At 43.7% G+C, this 23,969-nt stretch overlaps 1 protein-coding gene across 5 annotated transcripts in view; it reads right to left on the bottom strand.

Annotated features, from left to right (window-relative positions):
* TXNDC11 (thioredoxin domain containing 11) overlaps positions 1–23,969 on the bottom strand; it is a 69,043-nt gene that overhangs the window by 34,444 nt on the left and 10,630 nt on the right. For 3 of the 5 annotated variants that reach the window (XR_014840772.1, XM_021086600.2, XM_085017595.1), the window contains exons 3-5: positions 21,902–21,999; positions 17,466–17,595; positions 4,772–4,865 (exon numbers count right to left, since the gene is read on the bottom strand). Coding sequence is in view for 2 of the 5 variants with exons in the window: in XM_021086600.2 (XP_020942259.1) it covers positions 4,772–4,865; positions 17,466–17,595; positions 21,902–21,999 (322 nt within the window). In the remaining 3 variants the exon portion in view is untranslated. The remainder of the gene's footprint in view (positions 1–4,771; positions 4,866–17,465; positions 17,596–21,901; positions 22,000–23,969) is intronic. The other 2 variants (XM_021086602.2, XM_085017596.1) reach the window with 1 other exon arrangement.

The following is a 23,969-nucleotide window of genomic DNA, read 5'->3' as shown; positions in this document are numbered from 1 at the left end:
TGTGGGTCACAGATGCAGCTTGGATCTGGTGTTGCTGTGGCTGTGGTATAGGCTGGTGGCTGCAGCCCTAATTCCAACCCCTAGCCTGGGAACCTCCACATGCTGCAAGCATGGGCTTAAAAAAAACAAAACAAAAAAACAAACAAAAAAAGGGGTGTTCCCATGTGGCACAGCAGGTTAAGGTTCCAGCATTGTTACTGCTGTGGCTCAGGGTTGCTGCTATGGGGCAGGTTCCACCCCTGGTCTGGGAACTTCTGCATGTTGTGGGTGTGGCCAAAAAAAAGAAAAAAAAGGTAAATTTATAAAGAAGAAAGTGAACTAATGAGTGATCAAATTTTATAGAAAATGATAAATCAAGAAAAAGACCTACAGATTTAATCACATAAAAACATAGAACTGCTATATAAGAAATGACTAAAAGTGAGATGGTGTTGGAAAACAACCAAGGTCACCGCCCACGGCGCCTAACAGAGGGCGGCGAGAACTGACGATTAGCACCAGGCCTGGGATCAGTACAGGAGGCAGGCCACGGAGAGGAAAGGAAACAGTTAAAGCAACTAAAGGAGGGATCCGCTAAATGTGAAGGTGGTAAATAAGTTTTCGCTAAGTTCCTTTATTATAATGTGTAAACATATCAAACATTAGACACACAGCCTAAAGGGAGTGCCACAGCATCAGGGAACCAGATCCTACAGCTAAAGCCTCGAATGCTCGAAGGCAGCAGTGCATTCCCCTCTGTGCAGGCCCAGCGCCCTGCATGATGCTTCCTATATGGTACATTTGCAAAATATTTGCAGGCTGATGGCCAGCTAGCTTCAAGAAACGGATGTCAGGAGTTCCTCTTGTGGCTCATCAGGTTAAGAACCCACCTAGAACTCATAAGGATGCAGGTTCAATCCCTGACATTGCTCAGTGGGCTAAGGATCCGGTGCTGCTGTGGCTGTGGCGTAGGCCTGCAGCTCCGACACGAACCCTAGCCTGGGAGCTTTTGTATGTCGTAGGTGCAGCCCTAAAAAGAGGAAAAGAAAAAGAAAAAGAAAAGAAACCGCTATCAGAGAGTGTCCTGGCTATTTCTAAGGTAACCAAAACCAAACAAAACAGGGAGTTCCTGCTGTGGCTCGGTGGAAACGAATTCGACTGGATTATCCATGAGGATGTGGGTTCAATCCCTGTCCTCGCTCAGTGGGTCGGGATCCAGCATTGCCGTGAGCAGGTGGCAGACATGGCTCCGATCTGGTGTTGCTGTGGCTGTGGTGTAGGCCAGCAGCTGCAGCTTCAATTGGACCCCTGGCCAGGGAACCTCCATATGCCACAGGTGCAGCCCTAAAAAGCAAAAAAAAAAAAAAAACAAAAAAAAAAAACCCACAATGGAAAGACATCCTTTTTTTTTTTTTTTGGCTTTTTGCCTTTTCTAGGGCCGCTCCTGCAGCATATGGAGGTTCCCAGGCTAGGGGTCTAATCAGAGCTGTAGCAGCCGGCCTAAGCCACAGCCACAGCAACGCGGGATCCAAGCCACGTCTGCAACCTACACCACAGCTCACAGCAACAACGGATCCTTAACCCACTGAGCAAGGCCAGGGATCGAACCCACAACCTCATGCTTCCTAGTTGGATTCGTTAACCACTGAGCCATGATGGGAACTCCATCATGTTCATTTTATATATGCTTGTGACTTGTTGAACCAGGACACCTGCTTTCTACAGTAGTCTAAACACTTCTTCAGTTAAGCTCTCTATAACCAAATGCCAAGTGTGTCAAACACTCCTCAGGCCTCAATTTGTGCACCCAGTTGAAACACAGCAATGACCTAGAATGTACATTTTACACTGTCCTATTAAAAAAAAGTGTGCACGTGTTTCTCTTACTGAACACTGGCTATTAATAAATAAAATACCATCCGACTGCAGGGGAGAAGAAAGCAAAGGGGAAAAAGCCCAGATGCCGAAGGCGAGATTTTATTTTAGGTCATCCTTCATAGCGCACATTTTATGGAAAACGCATCCTTCCAAATTTGCCTTTTCTTCTAAAAGTGGTTCATTAGTGGGAGCTTACCCACAAAAGTAGGGTAAAAAATTATTAATTAGAATGAACTCAGTTCTTGCGAAATTCATATGCATTAGAATCACTACAATCATAAGACAGGGAAGAAATGGAGAAAAGGGAAATTGAACTAGGTTTAGTCCAAGAAGAAATTTCATATAATCATTTGTCAAAATTAGTAATCTGACCAGGAGATTTGTTTTGTACCTTCAAGTAGTTTTTATCCATTTATTACCTTCCTTACTTAAAAAAAAAAAAAAAAGGGAAAAAAGAAAAAAACAGGAGTAAGTCAACCACACTTAAAAAAAAAAAAAAAAAGGCTACCATCTTGTACTTAAAAAAGTTTTTCCAGGAGTTCCCGTCGGGGCTCAGTGGTTAACGAATCCGACTAGGAACCATGAGGTTGCGGGTTCGATCCCTGGACTTGCTCAGTGGGTTAAGGATCCGGCGTTGCCGTGAGCTATAGCGTAGGTTGAAGATGCAGCTCGGATCCTGTGCTGCTGTGGCTCTGGTGTAGGCCGGCGGCTACAGCTCCGATGAGACCCCTAGCCTGGGAACCTCCATATGCCACGAGAGTGGCCCAAGAAATGGCAAAAAGATAAGAAAACAAAAAACAAACAAAAAAGTTTTTCCAAAAAGAAGCAATATTTTGGAAACCTCTGAATGAAAAAGTAATTTAAAATGAACCATTAACACACAATATAAGTTGGTGGGAATAACAACATCCTTCTAGGAGTTCCCTTGTGGCTCAGCGGGTTAAGGATCCAGCATTGTCACTACTGTGGCTCTGGTTACAGCTGTGGCAAGGGTTGAATCCCTGACTCAGGAACTTCCATATGACATAAGGACGGCAAAAACAAAAACAGAAACAAAGCAGGAGTTCCCACTGTAGCACAATGGGATCAGGGGCGCCTCTGCAGCTCCAGGATGCAGGTTGGATCCCTGGCCTGGCAGTAGGTCGCAACTATGGCTTGGATTTGATCCCTGGCGGGGTAACTCCATATACCACAAAAAGAAAAAGAAAAAAACAAAACAAACAAAAACAAAACAAGACATCCTTCCAAATCTTGAGATGGCTTCTTCAAGGACTTGAATGCTACCATCATTTTCCTGAATGACTCTAGGTTACCCTTTTATACATAAAGGTCAGTTGAGATCTTTGAAAAACTTTATTTAGTTTTCTAAGAAGATTTTTGAATGTCTACTGAAGGCTGTTTAAATTGGTGGTATTTTGTTTTCAAAACTCATCCTCTGACTCACTGAGCCTTCTTAGTCACCTGACGCTGTGAACTCAGTCTTTCAATTGGACAGAAGGCACAGACACCTCCTGGACAGCCGTTTCTCCTCCCAATGTCTCCCATGTGAAAAACATGAATACAGTAGAGTCTCTACACAGAAAATCTTAAGACAAAGTGTATATTACAATGGCCAGTCACATAACTGATGTATTAATCGTATACTCTGAAGCAATCTAATATCCAGTGACAGGAGGATGGTTATGTATTTTTGGTTGACCTACTGGGAGAAAGATCTGATCACTCGCTTGGCACATAGTGATGAGCCCTTGCCATATGCCAGATGCTGAAGAAAGAGCACTGAACTGCAGACACACAGTCCCCACCTTCGGAAAGCTCACAGTCCAGGAAAGACAGACAGTGAACAAATTGTCTCATAACTACACACAGAAATACAAACTATGCAAAGGGCTATGACAGAAAACAAGGAGTCTCTCCCCAAGGGGGGAAAGTGTGGAAGGACTACTTGAGCAGGAATCTCAAGGATGAAGAAGGGTTGGACAGATGGCGGGCTGAGGAGGTCGAGGGCACAGTCCAGGCAGAAGGACCAGCACGTGCAAAGGCCCTGATGTGAGGAAGAAGGGGTGAGACTGGACACCAGTTAAGTGTCTACTGGTCTGGTCTAGGGGTGGGGAGGGGCTTGGACCAGAGGGGTGACAAGTGAGGGGAAGACAAGTGAGCAGATGAAAGTACCTGACAGAAAACTGATGTGAGGTCGTGGCTGATGTGCAGAAAGAACATGGATCAACGCGAAAAAAACGGGCAGGATACAGTGTTTAATTTAACTAGGAGGGCTTCAGGAGCTCCCCTGTGGCACAGTGGGTTAAGGATCTGGCACTGGCACTGCAGCACCTTGGGTCACTGCTGTGGTGAGGGTCCAGTCCCTGGTCTGGGATCTTCCACGCCAGGGGTGCAGCCCAAATTAATTTATTAATTACAATAAAATAAAATAAAAAATAGGACTTCAAATAATGTATGTGATTTAGCTAAGTAAAAAAATACATGAACTTGAGAATAGTGAATGTGGCAAAAGGCTTATGCTGTAATATGACATGACTTTCACACATAAAGAAATACTTCTTGAAGGAAATGTGTTCCTAAATTATGGTACACAACCACCAAAAACTGATACAAACTTACCACTCCACACACAAAAAGAGAGTATAATACAGGACAATTTAAAGTGCAAAATACATCACTGCAGACACTAATCAAGCTACATTTTAAAAAATAATAGCCTCTAAACATTTAAGAGACTAGAAACAGCACAAAATTTTGCTTGCCAACAGGACATAAAACAATGTAATTATCTCATACAGAGAAAAGGAACCAAGAAAATTAAAATATAATCATCAAGATAACATCTGCCAAAGAAGATACCAATATACATACACTGCTGTTAAAGTACTAACGTCTTAATACGAATCGTGTTTACCTTTCTTCAGCGAATGCAATGCTGATGTGAAGAAGGTCAAATAACCAGGAGGCTGGGGTGAACCATTGAACTCAAAGTACCCAAGGACTCCAGGCTGCAGAACAAGAGCAGAAGTCGGTGACTGGGGTATCGACGGACACTGGGTAATGGGAAATATTTCAAAACAAGAAAGATAGGCCATCATAATCGAACAATTGCAATTGGCTGCATTTCACTTTTCAAAAAGCTGAATTAACCACATGAAAAAAAGGTGCCGATTAGGGCTGACCTTTCCCTCTATTCAGACAAGGGTGAAGCATGGGCTGCAGCTTTTCCAGGGGCAATTCAGAGCTGAAACGTCCCACCCTCTCCCTAAGCAAGTCCTTCCACCCTCTGCAGACACTTCTCCTAGGGCTCTGGTTTGAAACCTCACCACCAAGTTCAAGTACTCACTTGCTTCTGTTCAGCAACTCCAGGCAAACGAGATTCTAACATTTCTCCCATTTCCTCCTCATCCGCTTCTTCCCCTCACTCCAAACACCTTCACAGTTACTGGAACTCAGGTTACCTGACTGGCTCCACCGATGTCTTTGGAGGGGCTCCTTCCTCCCCCGACACCCAGAGCCCAGCATTCCACAATGCCAGCCCTCCCCTCTCGTCAGGGCAGTCTGCTGAGAGCCCTCTGGCTCCTCCACCCCAATTTCCACCTGCTCCTTCCTTTTCCCCAAGCTAAGCATAGAATGACCCCACATTCTGCCAAACCCATCAACTGTCCCCTAGTGGACATACTCTGCCTTCCTGTTCAGAATAATTTCTTCTTTCTTAGAAGGCCCTGTGGCACTCCTTCTGTCTGATTTTGATCTTTAAGTATGTCTTAAAAGCCAAACAGTGAGATCCTTGAGAAAAGAGTGCTGAGTTTAAGAGTCAGAAGACCTGAGCTCCAGTCCGACAGCTCAGTTCACAGATCTTGAGTGAACCCTTCAATGGGAAGTCTGTTTCCTTATCTGGCAAATGAGGACCATTCATCATGAGGTTACTGAAAAGAATGAGCTTGATGATCTATAAAGCATCAGGCAAATGTTAAAAAGTCCTTTCCAGCCCCTAGAGCATATGTATGAGGAAAAACACCATGTTCCCAAGACATAATTGTGGAGCTGATTTGATCATTGGTACAAAAGTCAGATCCAAATTACACAGAAATTTAACGTGCTGGTAAAGTTTTAACTCAGTATGGTGTATAAAAGAGGAAATTGCTGATTGGTAGTGGATCCTACTATCCTTCAAAAAGAAATCACTTGTTTATTCTAATAAGATTTTTTTTTTCTTTTTCCTTTTTAGGGCTGCACCCACAGCATATGGAAGTTCCCAGGCTAGGGGTCAAATCAGAGCTGCAGCTGCCAGCTTACACCACAGCCACAGCAACGTAGGATCCAAGCTGCACCTATGACATATGCCACAGCTTGTGGCAATGTCAGATCCTTAACTGTGTGAGGCCAGGGACCAAACCTGCATCCTCAGGGATCCTAGTCAGGTTTTAACCCACTTAGCTATAATGGGAACTCTAAGATTTCCCTTTTTTTTTTTTCCTGTCCTTTTGTCTTTTCTAGGACCGTACCCACGGCATATGGAGGTTCCCAGGCTAGGGGTCCAATCAGAGCTGTGGCTGCTGGCCTATGCCAGAGCCACAGAAATGCGGGATCTAAGCCTCGTCTGAGACCTACACCATAGCTTACGGCCACGCCGGATCCTATACCCACTGAGCGAGGCCAAGGATCGAACCCACAACCTCATGGTTCATAGTCAGATTCGTTAACCACTGTGCCACGATGGCAACTCCCTAAGATTCCATTTTAAATAAATCAATTGGTTTTCATTCTGATGGAAACCGAGATGGTCTAAATGTTTAATCTTAATATCTGGAAAAATCCAGCAAATAACTAATTCCTCAAACAACTAAGGAAATCAGAAAGTAAAGTTAAATGTTTTTAAGAAGCCAATTCAGAAATGGCTCAAAGTAAAAAAAAAAAAAAAAATGGAGTTCCCGTTGTGGCCCAGTGGTTAACGAATCCGACTAGGAACCATGAGGTTGCGGGTTCGGTCCCTGCCCTTGCTCAGTGGGTTAACGATCTGGCGTTGCCGTGAGCTGTGGGGTAGGTTGCAGACGCGGCTCGGATCCCGCGTTGCTGTGGCTCGGGCGTAGGCCGGTGGCTACAGCTCCGATTCAACCCCTAGCCTGGGAACCTCCATATGCCGTGGGAGCGGCCCAAGAAATAGCAACAACAACAACAACAACCAAAAAAAGACAAAAAGACAAAAAAAAAAAAAGAAATGGCTCAAAGTAGACTTACACAGTGTTTGGGTTCTTAAGGTTTCAAACCCAGCTATGATGGTGTAATAAGCCTTTCTACCACAAACAAAGGAAGACAAGATCTTTAGAAATTTTAATCACTTAGTACTGGATACAAGATAAAAACGAGAAGTAATGGAAAGAAAATAGACTCATTTAAGTTTGTTTCAATTCTGACCAATCTCCTGAACCAAAATTAAACGGATTAAATTTGTTCTAAACATTAAGAAATGTTTCATGGCTAAATATTAAATGAGGTGAATTTAAACTCTCTTCTCGGAGTTCCCGTCGTGGCGCAGTGGTTATCGAATCCAAGTTGTAACGATGAGGCTGCGGGTTCCACCCCTGGCCTTGCTCAGTGGGCTAAGGATCCAGCATTGCCGTGAGCTGTGGTGTAGGTTGCAGACTTGGCTCGGATCCCGAGTTGCTGTGGCTCTGGCGTAGGCTGGTAACTACAGCTCCGATTCGACCCCTAGCCTGGGAACCTCCATATGCCATGAGTGCGGCCATAGAAAGGACAAAAAAAAAAACCTCTCTTCTCCCTTCATGTTGTCTCAGGTGGCCACATAAGCGACATGGCCCGTGAACATGTATCTACATGCGTGTATCAACTACATACATGTTCATGTAACCACATATTAATGGAAGTGCAAACAACTGAATTACGTGTCTTCCTAGGAAACCCAAATTAAACCTTTAAAAATGAATAAAGATTAGACCACCTGCAGGGGTCCTTTGTGGACCTTTCTACAGAGCAAGGGTTTCTTCTTGTTGATGGTACCACTGTTTGAGCTTTCCAAGTGGCTATGTAGCTCAGGTGAAGAAGCCTGGCTCCTTAGAAGACTCAGTATTGAAATTTCCAAGTAGCCTGACCAAAGAAATTCCACAAATAATGCAAACAACCCCATAAGCAAAATTATTTTTACTTTTCATTGCCAAAGCAATAGACCATAAGATTCAGCAACTATATCAGAGAATTAAAGGTTGTTTATAAAATACTAGCTACCTAAAACACAAAAAAAACAAAGTATATTTTAGGTACTATTTTTCAAATATTCACAATACTGTGACAATCTACTCAATTTTAACAGTGGCATGTTTAAGAATATAACAAAATTAACATTTCAAAATAATAAAAAGAGGAAATAAAATGAAGTGATAGTTATTTCCATTGCAAATTATCATTTAGGAATACGAAACTGGCTCTGGTTATGCTTTAAGTAAAACAAATTTTGAAAGCATTTCCCCAGAGTTTCACTGTCTCCCCAACCGAAGCTACATTTAAGAAATAATTATATACGCCACAGTTTCCTCCACAGTTCTTTCTTAAATCGGGAAGAAGGGAAGTGCGGGGAACAAAACGCATGCACATCCACACACACACACACACACACACACACACACACACACACACACACACACACACACACACACACACACACACACACACACGGACTGTTCTAGGTCTATACTCCTTGTTTGCTGGGCTGCCAATAAACACCGGGGCTGGCTCAAAGCAGACACCTTGGCCCCTGCCTCATTTCCTTCTGAGGCTCTTTTGGGTCTGCTGGCCGAGCACGCGGGCCAGCAGGACACAGGGCTGGGGCTGGGGCTGGGCTGGGAGCCTGCTGGCACACGGGCTGTCTCTATTCACTCCGATGCTCACCAGCGTGTGGCGATGGTCCACCCATGGCTCCAGCCACAGAGCTTCCATCATCTCCTCCCAGATGCCTGCCAGGATGGCTGCCAGGTGAAGAGCCACAGGGACCCAGCTGCCAGGGTCCCTCTTCCCTGCACTCGCCCCGCTCATCAAAGGTTTAATCGGGACACACAGCGGTCCCAAGACACCTCATCTCCACCGGCTCCCGCTCTGCTCCAGCCCCACCGGCCTGGTCCTCCCTCGGGATCTTTGCACTTAATGCTCTCGCCGCCTGGCGCACTTTCCCCCCAGTTCCTCAGGGAAGGAGCACATCCCTGAGGCTCCACTGGGAGTTTCCTCAGAGGTCTGCTCGGTGTTCCAAAACAGTAACGCCCCCTCCCTGCCCTCACATCTCATCACCCGTCTTTCTCTTTGTAGCACTCATTACCTGAGATTACCTTGTATATTAAGTTTCCTAGAACTGCCAAAACAAATGACCACCAACTTTGGGGCTTAAAAAAACAGAAATTCATTCTCACAGTTCTGGAGGCCAGAAGCCCAAATCCACTGTTTTGGCACTTTGCTCGCGCTGGAGGATCCAGGAAAGAACACTTCCTTGCCTCTCCCCTAACTTTTGATGGCTCCAGGCGTCCCTTGGTTTGGGGCTGCATCACTCCAGGCCCGGCCTTCGTCTTCGCATGGCTCTCACCTTGTCCCCTCCTCTCGTAAAGACACCAGTCACCAGATTTAGGACCTACCCTAAATCCAGATTTCACCTTGAGATCCTTAACTAATGACATCTGTAAAGACCATATTCCCAAATGACGCCACATTCTGAGCTTCTGTGTGAACACAAATTTGGAAATAAGATAGGGAGTTCCTATTGTGGTTCAGCGGTTAATGAACCCAACTAGCATCCATGAGGACTCAGGTTCCATCCCAGAACTTGCTCAGTGGGTTAAGGATTCGGCACTGCCATGAGCTGTGGTGTAGGTTGCAGATGCGGCCCAGATCTGGTGCTGCTGTGGCTGTGGCCTAGGCCAGCAGCTGCAGCTCCGATTTGGACCCCAAGCCTGGAAACGTCCATGTGCTGCAGGTGCGACCCTAAAAAGACAAAAAAAAAAAAAAAAAAAAAAAAGATAAAAGAGACAAAGCTCTTCCATCAAGTTGACAATTTAGTGAAGAACAAAACATGATGAGCACCACACGGTAACTTGACCCAGCTTGTGTGTTTTCAATTCCACTGCATGATGTACAGTATATTCAGCACCTGCTCTAAGGAGGAGGCTGGAAACAGGCCATTTATAGGAGGCCAGCACATCCTCATCAGCATAAAATATTTCTTTGCCAGCAGCATAAATGCCAACAGATGGTGTACACGCCCCCTAGTGGCCCTGAGAGTAGTTACCTCAGTGTGTTTTTTTTTACTCAACAGCAACTGAACTATTTCTGCTCTAATGTTAACTCACATTTAAAAAATTTAAAACTACTTAGTTTACAGTCACATAGAACTATGAATTGAAAGAAACAGTATCTATTTATCTGCACAACATTCAGAGCAGACTTTTGCTAACAAACACAGGATAACAATAGGTACCAGGCATCCTACTAGATTTTTCCCCAAAGGGCTCAGGTTTCTGTCACCTGGCAATTTACCCCACCCCACACCCTGCTTCTCCCTCCAAATGATTCCCAAGCCTTCTCTTATCTCACTTAAATTGAAAACGATTTGGTTTACCAAAAGTGCTAAGAACAAATGAATGGATGTGTGCTAAATCACTGCTCTTAAATGGATAGATTACAGAAATGGATAGATTACAGAAATTCATGAAAAGATTTCAAAAATAACTGGGCCACAGATAACGAGAGTTCTAAATAATACTGCTGGTATTCGGTGGGTAGATGGTAAGGAACACATCAGATGATTTTGTCACATGCTTTAAAATATAAAAAGGAAAGGAAAGCACTGTTGATGTAGAAGCCGCCGATACTGAAGACACATGTCTGAAAAATACCTACAGAAGAGCCCTGAAACTAGTCACTGTGGAAGTGACATCACCATACTCAGTCCTGTTTCCTTTCCAATCGCCTCACAGTTCACCAAACTAAAAATGGCACTGGGTTATGTTTGACTAATGTTATCCACAAGCAATAGATTAAATTGTCCTCTGTATCATCAATGGGCAGGAAGAGGAATCCCACAATCGGAGTAAATGAAGAAGGCAGACTTTCTTTACTTGGTTTGCCGCAGATGACTTAAAGCTCTTGATCTCCCTCTGCAGGGTCCATCAGCAGATTCACTAAGTTTTAGCTACAGTCGTTATTTGTAAGGCAGGTATGATTTTAGTGCATACCTGGGAAGAAAATTCGAGACTTTCCCCTGCCTAAATATTGTATGCCTTATCATACGTAGAATATCCCAATTCTGTAGAACAAATGCTAATGACCCCATTAATAACAGGAAATGGTAAAACTCTGCTGCTTTAACAGTAAGTCAATAGCCACAGCCCATCCTTTATCGCTAACTATTCTTAGAACCATTCCTAAAAATGAAAGGAAAAAAGTTACAGTCAAATTAAGGGCCCAACTTTTAACCTTCTTCTTTCATGAAAAAGAAAGGTTTAAGATACTGACTCACAGACTTTGAAAAACTTATGGTTTCCAAATGAGACAGGTTGGGGGGTGGGGATGCACTGAGGGTTTGGGATGGAAATGCTATAAAATCTGGTTGTGAAGGTTGTTGTACGACTACAAATGTAATAAAATGTACTGAGTAATTAAAAAACAATTTAAAAAAAGAAAGAATTCGGCACTGCTGTGAGCTATGGTGTAGGTCGCAGATGTAGCTTGGATCCAGCATTGCTGTGGCTCTGGCATAGGCCAGCAGCTGTAGCTTCGATTAGACCCCTAGTCTGGGAACCTTCATATGCCTCAGGTGCAGCCTTGAAAAGACAAAAGACATAAAAAAATAAATAAAATAAAATGGTTCAAAAATGACATAAAATAATTAAATATTCAAAGTTTTAACTCCTAGATACACAGTGAAGTTTCAACTCAGAGACCTTAAACATTCCTTTGTGTACAAGGAAGAATGTGGGGAGCCAGAAGACTAGGGCTACAGTCCAGGCTCCACTTAGGGTAAATCATACCCTCTCTACCTCATCTTTTTAATCTGTTGAAAAGATCTACAATTTCCAGAGTTCCCATCATGACTCAGAGGAAACAAATCTAACTAGCATCCACAAGGACACAAGTTCAATCCCAGGCCTCGCTCAGTGGGTTAAGGATCCAGCATTGCTGTGGCTGTGGCGTAGGCCGGTAGCTGCAGCTCCAATTTGACCCTTAGCTTAGGAACTTCCATATACCATGGATGTGGCCCTAAAAAGCAAAAAAAACCCCAAAAAACAAAACAAAAACCACATCTAGAGATATAAGCAAAAAACACTGCCATCCTAACACACCTTAACAGTACCACAGAAACATTAAATCATTATTTTGACCCAATTTTGATATACCCAAATTTAAATACACGATATTGATATCTATATTTATAAAAAATATACATCAGGAAGTTCCTGCTGTGGCACAACGGGATCAGTGGCATCTCTACATCACCAGGAGGTAGGTTAGATCCCCACCCAGCCCAGAACAGTGGGTTAAAGGATCAGGTGTTGCAGCAGCTGCATGTAGGTCGCAATTGCAGCTCAGGTCGGATACCTGGCCTGGGAACTCTATATGCTGCAAGGCATCCAAAAAAGCAAAAAAAAAATTTTTTTAGGAGTTGCCGTTGCAGCACACACAGCAGAAATGAATCTGACTAATATCCATGAGGATGTGGGTTCAATCCCTGGCCTCACTCAGTGGGTTAAGGATCCTGCATCGCCGTGACCTGTGGTGTAGGTCGAAGCCCCAGCTCGGATCTGGTGTTGCTGTGGCTGTTGCTGTAGCTGTGGCGTAGGCCAGCAGCAGTAGCTCCGATTGGACCCCTAGCCTGGGATTCGACCCTAGCACCTCCATATGCTGCAGGTGCAGCCCTAAAAAAGCAAAAATAAATATTTTTTTTTTAACGTTAGGAGATAAGACTTTTGATCAAAACAAGTATCTTTCATACTGAGACTTATTTTTATTTTTTTGGCCACACACATGGCATAGTGGACCCCACCCCCACCCCACCTCCCCGCAAAAAGCATGCATCCTAAAGCCATGGACTGATCCTGTGCCGAGGCTGTAGCTGTGTCACAGTGCAACAATACTGGATCCTGAACCAGCTACAACACAAGGGAATCTCCTAAGACTTCTTTAAATTAGCAATATTTTTAGCATATTTAGGATGCATGCTTTTGGGGGGTGGTACAGATAAATATTTTGAGTAAAAAGTTGAGTATTGGGGTCAGCTCCATTGATGACAACATAACTCCCTCCTGGCTCTGGTTCCCCAAAGATAACACTCCAGAATTTTCTAGTTAAGGAACCGCTTAATTTTCATCTTTTCTCCACTGCCACTGTTATAAGCAGATACACTTGCAACAATTAGACTATGGCACTCGGTGTGCTCCATGAAAAAACATGCGTTTGTACTGAAACCACTGAGGCACAGTTAAGGCTTTATTTGTGGAAATACTAATTTAGTGCAGTGGTTCTCAACTGGGGTGATTCTGCTCCCCCAAGGGACATTTGACAATGCCTGGATATGTTTGGTTGTCACATGTAAAGGGGAGAAGGTGCTCCACTGGTATCTGGTAGATGGAGGCCAAGGATGCTGCTACACATACGGCAACGCACAGGACAGCCCCCCGCAAGACAGAATTATCTGATTCCAAATGTCAACAATGCTGAGGCTGAGAAACTTTAATTTTAGAGGAATGCCTGAAAATATATTACGCTGTTCAGAGTGGGGCCTCCAAAAAGAATCCCTTTGGGAGTTCCTGTCGTGGCTCAGTGGTTAACGAATCTGACTAGGAACCATGAGGTTGCAGGTTTGATCCCTGGCCTTGCTCAGTGGGTTAAGGATCCGGCGTTGCCATGAGCTGTGGGGTAGGTCGCAGATGTGGCTTGGATCCCGAGTTGCTGTGGCTCTGGCGTAGGCCGGCGGCTACAGCTCCGATTTGACCCCTAACCTGGGAACCTCCATATGCCGTGGAAATAGCCCAAAAAAAGGGCAGAAAGACAAAAAATAATAATAATAATAAAAATAATCCCTTTACCTTTCCTATTTATTCAACTGTAAAAACCATGACAGTGGTTTCATTTCTGGATCTGGAATTTTGTCGTACAGAGAGTGAATGAAATTGCTATCACTTCTCTCTAGGCAGCGTTTGGTACGTTTCACAAGATAAACAGTTTCACACTTGAAACCCTGCTGAGCTTGACTCCCGGGTTCTTTCACAATTAACCAAATACTGTCTCTTGCCAACCTAACAACCTCAGTGAAGAGAAGCCCAGCCAAGAGATGACTCTAACACAATAAAAGCTACCTGTAGCTTTCCAGAGGCAGCCACGTGAAAGGCCGAGAGAAGCTACATAGGGTCCCATCTTGGCAGCCCTCTCTTGGGTCCATCTTCCAGGCAGTCTGATCACTGCTCTCCATCTTCTAATTAAGTGGGCTGCCAAAACAAGCCTGAGTAATGCCACTGGCACCAGAGCCAGTCTGATGTGAATTCAGTGTCAGACCTGGAGCACCTCTGAAAGCGCTGCTGAAAAGCAGGCTCAAAGAAGGCAGAGGCTCAAGGTCAGGAGTCGTCCTTGCTGCTCAGTCATAACCATACGTGCACTTGTCTCTCTCCTGCAGATCCAAATAGAGGGACACTACAAACATCTTAGAGGGGACAAAGAGAGAAGAATCAGGAAGATCTCCAACATGCGTGTTCAAAGGCTTTGACCTTTTCCAACCAAAAGCTGATGAACTTTCTCCTGCCTGCCTCTTTCCAACATCTAAACTTCCTCAAAGCCCAAACAGTCAGGAGAGATGATCTGAGCCAACTCTCCTTACTCCAGAGATAAGAAATCTGCACAAGATTCAGAAATCAGAGCCTTGCTCTTATCAGGGCTAAAACCCAGGCCTCCAGAGCCCTAGCTGAGGCCTTCTTACTACACAACCTTGGCTCACAACTCTCTGGAGACAAATCTCTGATGGAGATGGAAACAAGAAGAAAGCCGCTCTCTGTACTCTTTTTAGAGGGCTAAACAATCTCAGTTTTCCCCCTACTTTTTGGGGGAAGGGTAAGCGCATGCGATGTGCTGTCTGGTGATGTTCCATAGCTCTTCTCCCATTTCCCCTCTTTACCTTCTAGAAGACACTGCGTGAAAATTTCAAGAAAGACAGAGGGTACCCATCCAGGCATGGTGTTCTACGAGAGTCTCAACGAAGCCTAACAGCAGCAAGATCTCTCGGTCCCTACAGGACAATTGTTATCACCTTAATTACAAAATAAACAAACAGTGTTTTTATATAGGCAGGGAATTCCAACAGGTGTTGTGCACATTTTAAGTTCTCTGAGTAGTGCGCAAATCCAGGATTTTTCCACAGTGTCATTTTTACCGATACATTTTCATTTATCAGGACTACATCCTAGTAGACATTTTCTTTTTTTTTTTTCTTCAATCTCATTTAATCTCTGTTATACAGATGAAGAAATGTAGGATTAAAGAGATTAAGTACTAGCAGGAGGCCACACAGCTAATCAGTGATGGAGGTGAGTTTGAATTCAAGCCTGTCGGAATCCTGATTCTTTACCATTTTGCTGTACCAGCTCCAGGGACTCTGCCTGTCACTTACTGCAAGTCTACGTGAAAACACACATCACTCAGAGTTCCCGTCGTGGCTCAGTGGTAATGAACCTGACTAGTATCCATGAAGATGCAGGTTTGATCTCTGGCTCCGCTCAGTGGGTTAAGGATCCGGTGTTGCCAAGAGCTGTGGTGTACAGGTCGCAGACGTGGCTTAGATTCAGCATAGCTGTGGCTGTGGAGGAGGCTGGCAGCTGCAGCTCTGATTCGACCCCTAGCCTGGGAATTTCCATATGACTCGGATGTGGCCTTAAAAATGACAGGAAAAAAAAAAATCAAAATTATTGCACCTAAAAGTTAAAAGGAGTCTCAAGAAAACCCTGTTTTGGGCCATGACACCTGGCAAGTGAGTGACCTGCCTCGAGTCACAGTCCCAGTTAGCTCTGCCAAAGGACTTGGCCCAGGAGCCCTGCCCCTCACTGTATCTCCTGCCCACCAGCCTCCCAGACAAGATGAGAGGAAGCCCATGAGGGGCGCGGAAACCCACCCTTCATCCGCCTAAGAGTCAGGAAGCACTCGCTCTCACGCACATCTGAGAGCTACAGGCAGAGGAACTAGACGGGAACACTGCTGCTTGGGGGTCTGCTCATCGTTAACACATACACAGGGCTTCTAATACAAATGAAAAAAAAAAAAAAGCTGTAACTGATGTTCTGGGGAAAGAAATTCACATCCCGCTTAGAAAGAGTAAATGAAGAGAAACTCAGTAGAAGAGTTTTACAGCCTATAGTTTTATAATTAGAGAACAAGAAAGTTTTGTTGTTTTTAATGTAATTTAAATGGAAATCTTTTCAAAATATATTTAAATATACATAAAATATTCATATCCCATCTACATAAAATATATATAATGCCAAAGGTACACTTCACCCAAGCGACAATTACTAAATTCTCAATTGGTGAGGTCTGGATTCATGCAGTTTTTACCTCTAGCTGGCACTTATGGTCTTGATTTGGTTGTAGCTAAGGACCACTTTCTTTTTTTGTTGTTGTTGTTGTTGTTGTTGTTGTTATTGTTGCTATTTCTTGGGCCGCTCCCGCGGCATATGGAGGTTCCCAGGCTAGGGGTTGAATCGGAGCTGTAGCCACCGGCCTACGCCAGAGCCACAGCAACGCGGGATCCGAGCCGCGTCTGCAACCTACACCACAGCTCACGGCAACGCCGGATCGTTAACCCACTGAGCAACGGCAGGGACCGAACCCGCAACCTCATGGTTCCTAGTCGGATCCGTTAACCACTGCACCACGACGGGAACTCCAAGGACCACTTTCACTTGTGCCCCCAAGTGTGATTTTACACGGGATTGAATGAATCTTTTTGTGGAACTATTTTTATCATTTACGGAGATTATTTTAAGCTTTACACTGGCCTCTCAACAGGAAGCATGCCCAGAACATGCATTGAAGACTCCACCAAAATAATTCATCAGGGGTTGAAACTGGCAATGGGAACGCAGTACAGAAGCCACACCGGGAAACTCTGTTAATGACCTTGACACCATTACGCACTCATAATAAAACAGAAAGGAACATATTCCTGTTTGTTTGGTTTTTTTAATCTAAACAACTGACAAGAAACACCAGATATCTCATAGTAAAATGCTGCAAAGCATCAAATAAAATTTTTAGAAATCGGTTGCTGCATATGAATTGTCGGTTAATTCTTACATATTCTAAGTTAATTGTGAGACAAACTTAAAGTTTGTTAAAAATTCCTGAATAAAAAAACAGACAGGGTTTTCTAAGTATTCTGTTCTCTAAAAACTCACTTGGCCAAACCATCCCTATAATCAAGGATCTCAAAAGCATTTAATTGGAGCTTCTCTCTAGTGTGAGCTTTTCATTGCTGCAAATCAGAAAGTATAAAAACTGTTCTAATATGAACGACCCAGTGCAACCCAGTGAAGCCTGGGGGAACAGGAGAAGATAGGAAAGATAGGTACCTCGTAGTTTGAGAGAAAATCTAGTAATTCTGATTGAGATGGGATGTAGAGAAGTGGTTTCATCACACGGCGGACAAACTTCTCAATGTAAACAGCACTCATGGGGCCTTTGTATTCGATTGGTCCAAAACTAGTGCCAAAAAAATAAAAATAAAAAAATAAAAATAATACACCATGCATTAAACCTGCAATATATAACTGAAATCATCAACACCATAAAATGAAAATGTCTTGCTTTAAGATCTCAACGGGTTCATAAGTAAGTAGCCTTCTTTGCCTCAGGAGGTGACTTGGGGGGGGGCATTAAGAACAAGCATTTTATGTGAGGGGAGATACAAGTGCTTACTTTTATATGAGCTTAATTCTGCAAACTGAATTTCACAGCAAAGAACATTCATTCTAGCCTCCGAAAACAAAATTAATTCCCACTATTTCTTTTTTTATTTTATTTATTACTCAATGAATTTATTACATTTATAGTTGTACAATGATCATTACAATCCAATTTTATAGGATTTCCTATAAATTAAAAAAAAAAAAAAAGAAAGGTAACCCTGGGAACTGGCCAAATGCTAAAGGATTCCAAGATCTTAGTAATACAAGTCAATGGAGGGGGAAAGACTTTCCTTTTCAAGTCACTCTGAAATAAGGAACAAGTTGAGCAGTTGGTTTTTGGCTTACTAACAAGTAGTTATAAAATATTCTGAAAGGCACTTACACAAAATGAACTCTAAACCTACTTAAAGCTTTACTACAAAAGAGAAAATTAGGGAGTTCCTGTTGTAGCTCAGTGGTTAACGAATCCGACTAGGAACCATGAGGTTGCGGGTTCGATCCCTGGCCTTGCTCAGTGGGTTAAGGATCCGGCGTTGCCGTGAGCTGTGGTGTAGGTCGCAGATGTGGCTCGGATCCTGCCTTGCTGTGGCTCTGGTGTAGGCCGGTGGCTACAGCTCCAATTTGACCCCTAGCCTGGGAACCTCCATATGCCGCAGGAGCGGCCCTAGAAATGGCAAAAAGCCAAAAAAAAAAAAAAAAAAAAAAAGAGAGAGAGAGAGAGAGAGAGAGAGAAAATTATGTGAAGGGATGAAGTCAGGGACCCGAACACAGGATCTTCCTTATTTTCCCTTTCGACTGTGCGTGGGGACGTGCAGGAGTTTGATTTAGCATTGCTCAGCAATACTTCCAACATTCAGTTACCCTCCTAAGCTAATCAGAAGCCTCACATTGCTTTCTTCAATCCCGCACAACAGAGACATTGCTCTAACACAAGTGGACGGTACGTGGCAGGGGCAGGGGAGAACGGTCAAATCCTGCAACTCCACAACCACTGTTCTCTCTAAACAGAAACGGACATTAAGCTTACTGTTAAGAGCAACACAACAGAGCACAGTAAAGGAGTTAGGTAAGTGCTGTGACCACAACACTATGACATACGGTTACAGAAATTAACACACGACACATACAATGTGATGAGATAAACACAATTCTGCAGAATACGATGCCAGACAGAGGACTATCAGCATGAAAAAAGTAAAAACGGCATTCTACACACACAGCTGGGAGACTGGGTAAACAATTCTATCGATTCAAGACTTACTACAACTAAGCTGTTAACTAATTCAAGTTTAAAAATTACCACCATCACCAACCCCATCAACCAATTTTTAATTTAAAGGAAGAAATAAAAAAATCATCTGAGGAGTTCCCGTCATTGTGCAGAGGAAACAAATCTGACTAGGAACCATGAGGTTGCGGGTTCGATCCCTGGCCTTGCTCAGTGGGCTGAGGATCAGTGGGCTGAGGATCTGGCATTGCTGTGAGCTGTGGTGTAGGCTGCAGATATGGCTTGGACCTGGTGTTGCTGTGGCTGTGGAGTAGGGCCAGCAGCTACAGCTCGGATTAGACCCCTAGCCTGGGAACCTCCACATGCCGCAGGTGCAGCCCTAAAAAGACAAAAGACAAAAAAAAAAAAAAAAAAAAAAAAAAATCTGATATCTTATTTTGTTCAGCAAAAAGGAGCTAACTGATCTGGAAACCTCATCCACCCAAGCAAAAAGGCTCTGCTGAGGTTCTCTGATGCGAGGTTACAAGGGTCTTTGGGACCTGATGAGACAATCTCAAGATGCAGGATGTGCAGCATGTTTTACCAACACACTCCAGCCATCGCCTTAGGACAGGCTAACTTAGGGCAGGTGAACTTTGCAGAGTGTTTCGAGAACTACTTCCTGCTTCTGGATCCTTATGAACCTCCTTTGTAACTGGTATCACACGAGCCAAAAAAACACAAAAACAAAAACAAAAAAATGGAATCTACTCACAAAACAGAAAAGTTTATTAATTTCTATAAGCAGCTACTACTAGTGACGCCATTATACAAGCAGCAGCCACAACACACACAAACACAGCAGTCTGCCCAGTGATGAGCCGTAAGAGCCACATTTGCAAGCACCGTTAACCAAAAGAACCTCAAGATCACCTACTGGTCACAGAGAGTTTAGCTACAGGAACACGCTCATTCATGTGTGTATGCATAAAACACAGGGCTTGATAAATTTTTTTTGTTGCTCGCTTTTTAGAGCCACACCTGCAGCATATGGAGGTTCCCAGGCTAGGGGTCGAATCAGAGCTGCCGCTGGGAGCCTACACCACAGCTACAACAACTCGGGATCCAAGCCATGTGTACTACCTATACCTGCAGCTCACGGCAACGCTGGATCCATGAACAAGGCCAGGGATTGAACCCACATCCTCATGAATACTAGTCGGGTTCGTTACTGCTGAGCCACAACGGGAACTGAAAATTCTTAAAGAGAATATGAGCAGGCTACCTTTGGGGTATGTCTTGCCTGTTGTTGGTACCCTGGGAAGGGTAGCTGCTGAAGTATTACAGGGTCTAAACCTTAAGGGGCAAAGAGGAGGAGGCAAGCACTTCAAGGTAAACACCAACCTCAAATGCCTCATCTCTAAAATGAGAGGGCTGGACTAGGTATTGCTCAAGTTCCTTTTGCATCCTTTCAATCTTTCTATAAAACTAAGAAAACAAATAGTATGAGACAATGTTGCAACCCATGTATCCCAAAATGACATCTGTACCCCAATTCAAGGAAACTCTTGTGACTTTATGACTTCATATCAAGTTAAGCCTAGCTCTGGGCAGCTGACTTGGTTACATATACTGGTAAGGCCTACACTCCCTGCCAGTCTTCTGTGCCCTGTTTCCTCTTCCCAAAGAAAAGAAACCCAGAGATCTCTCCAGGGCCAGCTCACCACCCATTACGGAGCACTGAGTTTTAGAACTTACAAGTGTAACACTTTATAGTTATCTTTGAATAAAAATTAAAAGGAGTTCCCGTCGTAGCACAGTGGTTAACGAATCCGACTAGGAACCATGAGGTTGTGGGTTTGATCCCTGGCCTTGCTCAGTGGGTTAAGGATCCGGCGTTGCCGTGAGCTGTGGTGTAGGTCGGAGCCCGCGTTGCTGTGGCTCTGGTGTAGGCGGGTAGCAACAGTTCCGATTGGACCCCTATGCCTCGGGAGCAGCCCTAGAAAAGGCAAAAAGACTCAAAAAAAAAATAATAATAATTAAAAGGAATCAGCAGAAAGTTACTCTGAGAAACTGTCCTGAAAAGCAAAGCTCTTAGGGATCAACTCTTCTTAACCCACTGAACAAGCAACAAGCTTCAAGCCCATCTCAAAGAACAGAGTCCAAAATCCCCATCTCCCGTCTCCAAAGCCCGTTAGGCCAGATTTGGGCCACGACTCCTCACCCACAGCAAGGCGCAGGCGGTGCTCCAAAACCAAACACCGGCACTCCTGCAGCAGGATGAGGACAGCCGCACCCGACGTGGTGGAAAGAGCACAGGCGTCCCCAAGGGACCTCAGGCCAGGTGAACACACCTGGGAACAATGTTTAGCACAGTGCTCGGGGTGTGCAGAGCTCTGTGGATTTCAGAATGCTAGATCACAGGATGGCAGACTTGCAGGCATTTTCTTCCCAACTGAAAAGACGTTAAGATACCCTCTTGACTATGCTATGCTGCCAGGTAACGGGATAAGGACTTCTGTGTATTTTTATACCATAAAATGCTTTTAGAATAGCTGAAGTGGACAGCCACACAATGGAGTCACTGGTACTATTAAAAACAATGCTATACATAATGACATGAAAAAATGTTCACAAAAGAAAGAAGAAGCAGTTTAGGTGACAGTCTTATTACATGATCCCATTTTTTAATTTAAAAAAAGGGGGGTGGATATGTAAAGTCAGAGGAGGATATTAAAACACACAGTGATTACAAACGGCTGATAAAATCAAAGATGTGCTTGTCTGTATTTTCTCAATTTTCTACAGTGGATACTTTTTAACAGAAAAAAAAAAATCATGACGAAACTGACAATCTTACTTGAAATTAGAAACACAACTTAAAAGTTCTTACCTCCGATGATACAGATATATCACAGGAAAATAAAAGAAGTGTTTCTGTTTTCTGCATTTCCCCTGGTTCCACCAACAGTTAATGGCCACAAACAACACCTGCAAGCCAAAGAAGGTTTCACATGACTATAAATACCAACTGAAAAATTGCCAAGACTTAAAAGATAAAATTTATAGAAATGGAACTATGCCTCTCTGAAACAGAAAGTATGAAAAAAATTGTTTTGAGCGTTCACAGAAGGTCACCATTTACCACGACGATGACAAAGAAAGACTCTGAATATTTTGGAGTTTGGCCCAAGAGGAAAATCATCTGCTTTGAGTTCTAAAGTGAATGAATACCACCAAACTCTTCCTAAGCATGAGAACACCAAAACAGAAGCATACGTCTTTGCCCATCGAACTGAGCATCTGAGAATGAAAAACTCTTATCTACAGATGAAACAGCACAAATTTCAAAGGACCATTTTTAATGACTATATTAAAAACTCAAGAAGATAATAGATGACTAAACTTATGCTCTAAAATGTACTATTAGAATGTGTATGTGTGTGTATATATATATATATATATGTATAACTGGGCCACTTTGCTGTACAGTAGAAATTGGCACAATGCTGTAAATCAACTATAATTTAAAAAATACAAAACAAGTACTACTAGATAGCAAAAATATGGATTAAATATACATTTATAGGTAGATGCTGAAATATTTAAGGGGAAGTGTTCCAATGTCTGCAATTTATTTTGAAAGGTGCCCAAAATAAGATAAATAGTTAGATTGCAGCAGTTTCTCAATTTTGGCACTCCTGACATTTGGGGCTTGAACTGTTACAGAGTCTTTGTTGTTCTTGTTTATTTTCATGGGGGGGGGGGCTGTCCCACATGCCTGATGCAGGGATGCAATGTGCAGGATCCCTGGCCTCTGCACATTAGAAGTCAGTAGCATCCGCCTCTCAAGAAGGATACCAAAAACATCCCCAGACAGCACCAAAGGGCCCAGGAGACTAAACTGCCTCTAGGTGAGAACCACTGACTACAGGGAGTGTAAGATGAATAAGTACATGGAAAACAAGCATGATAAAAGTTAATAGAATTTAAGCGGCAGGTTTATGTAAAATTCCTTCACCTCTGCTATATGTTTAAAATTTGCTATGATAAAATACTGAAGGGAGTTCCTGTTGTGACTCAGTGGTAACAAACCCAACTAGTATCCATGAGGATGCTGGTTCGATTTCTGGCCTCCCTCAGTGGGTTAAGGATCTGACGTTGCCATGACCTGTGGTGCAGGTTGAAGATGTAGCTCAGATCTGGTGTTGCTGTGGCTGTGGTGTAGGCTGGCAGCTACAGCTCCGATTTGACCCCCTAGCCTGGGAACCTCCATATGCCACAGGATCGGCCCAAGAAATGGCCAAAAGACAAACAAACAAACAAAAAAAAAAAACTTAGTGGAAACTCTCAAGAGCTCTTTTTAATTTTTTTTTTTTTAATGGCTGCACCTGTGGCATATGGAAGTTCCCTGGCCAAAGGCTGAATCCGAGCCACAGCTATGACCTACACTGCAGTTGCAGCAATGCCGGATCCTTTAAGCCACTGTGCCGGGCCAGGTACGGAACCCTCGTGGACTGGAGCCGCTACAGCTGGATTCTTAACCCACTGTGCCATAGCAGGAACTCCCCAAGAGCTCCTTTTATGGTCTATTTAAGAGAAGAGAGCAAGAGTATCTTTACTAAAGTTTACTCAAAAATAGAGCACAATCTATCATGTTTGCTAATTTTAGTTATTTTTGCCTCTTTCCAAAAACAAACCCACTTCTTTTCCCTACTGAGAACAAGAACAATAAGCTCTCAATTTAGAAGGAGCTGGGGAAAATGTTTGAAAAAAGCAGGGCCCATCAGTTGCGGATGGCACTGTAACCTCTTCCACCTGTCCTGTGACCTTTCACAAACTGCTTCGCCCTCTGAGCCCAAGGCCCAGCTTCGGGAGAACAGGACTACCTGCAGCGACTTGCAGCCCATCCCCCGGCACACCGTCCAGACAACCACCCTGAAGGACTCCTGTGCTTGAGG

Source organism: Sus scrofa, chromosome 3 (assembly GCF_054392235.1).
Source record: "Sus scrofa isolate SSC_HxYL_T2T_F1_AM1 chromosome 3, Sscrofa_HxYL_maternal_Yorkshire_Landrace_v2.0, whole genome shotgun sequence".
Classification (NCBI taxonomy): domain Eukaryota; kingdom Metazoa; phylum Chordata; class Mammalia; order Artiodactyla; family Suidae; genus Sus; species Sus scrofa.
This window is presented reverse-complemented; position numbering and strand designations above follow the sequence as displayed.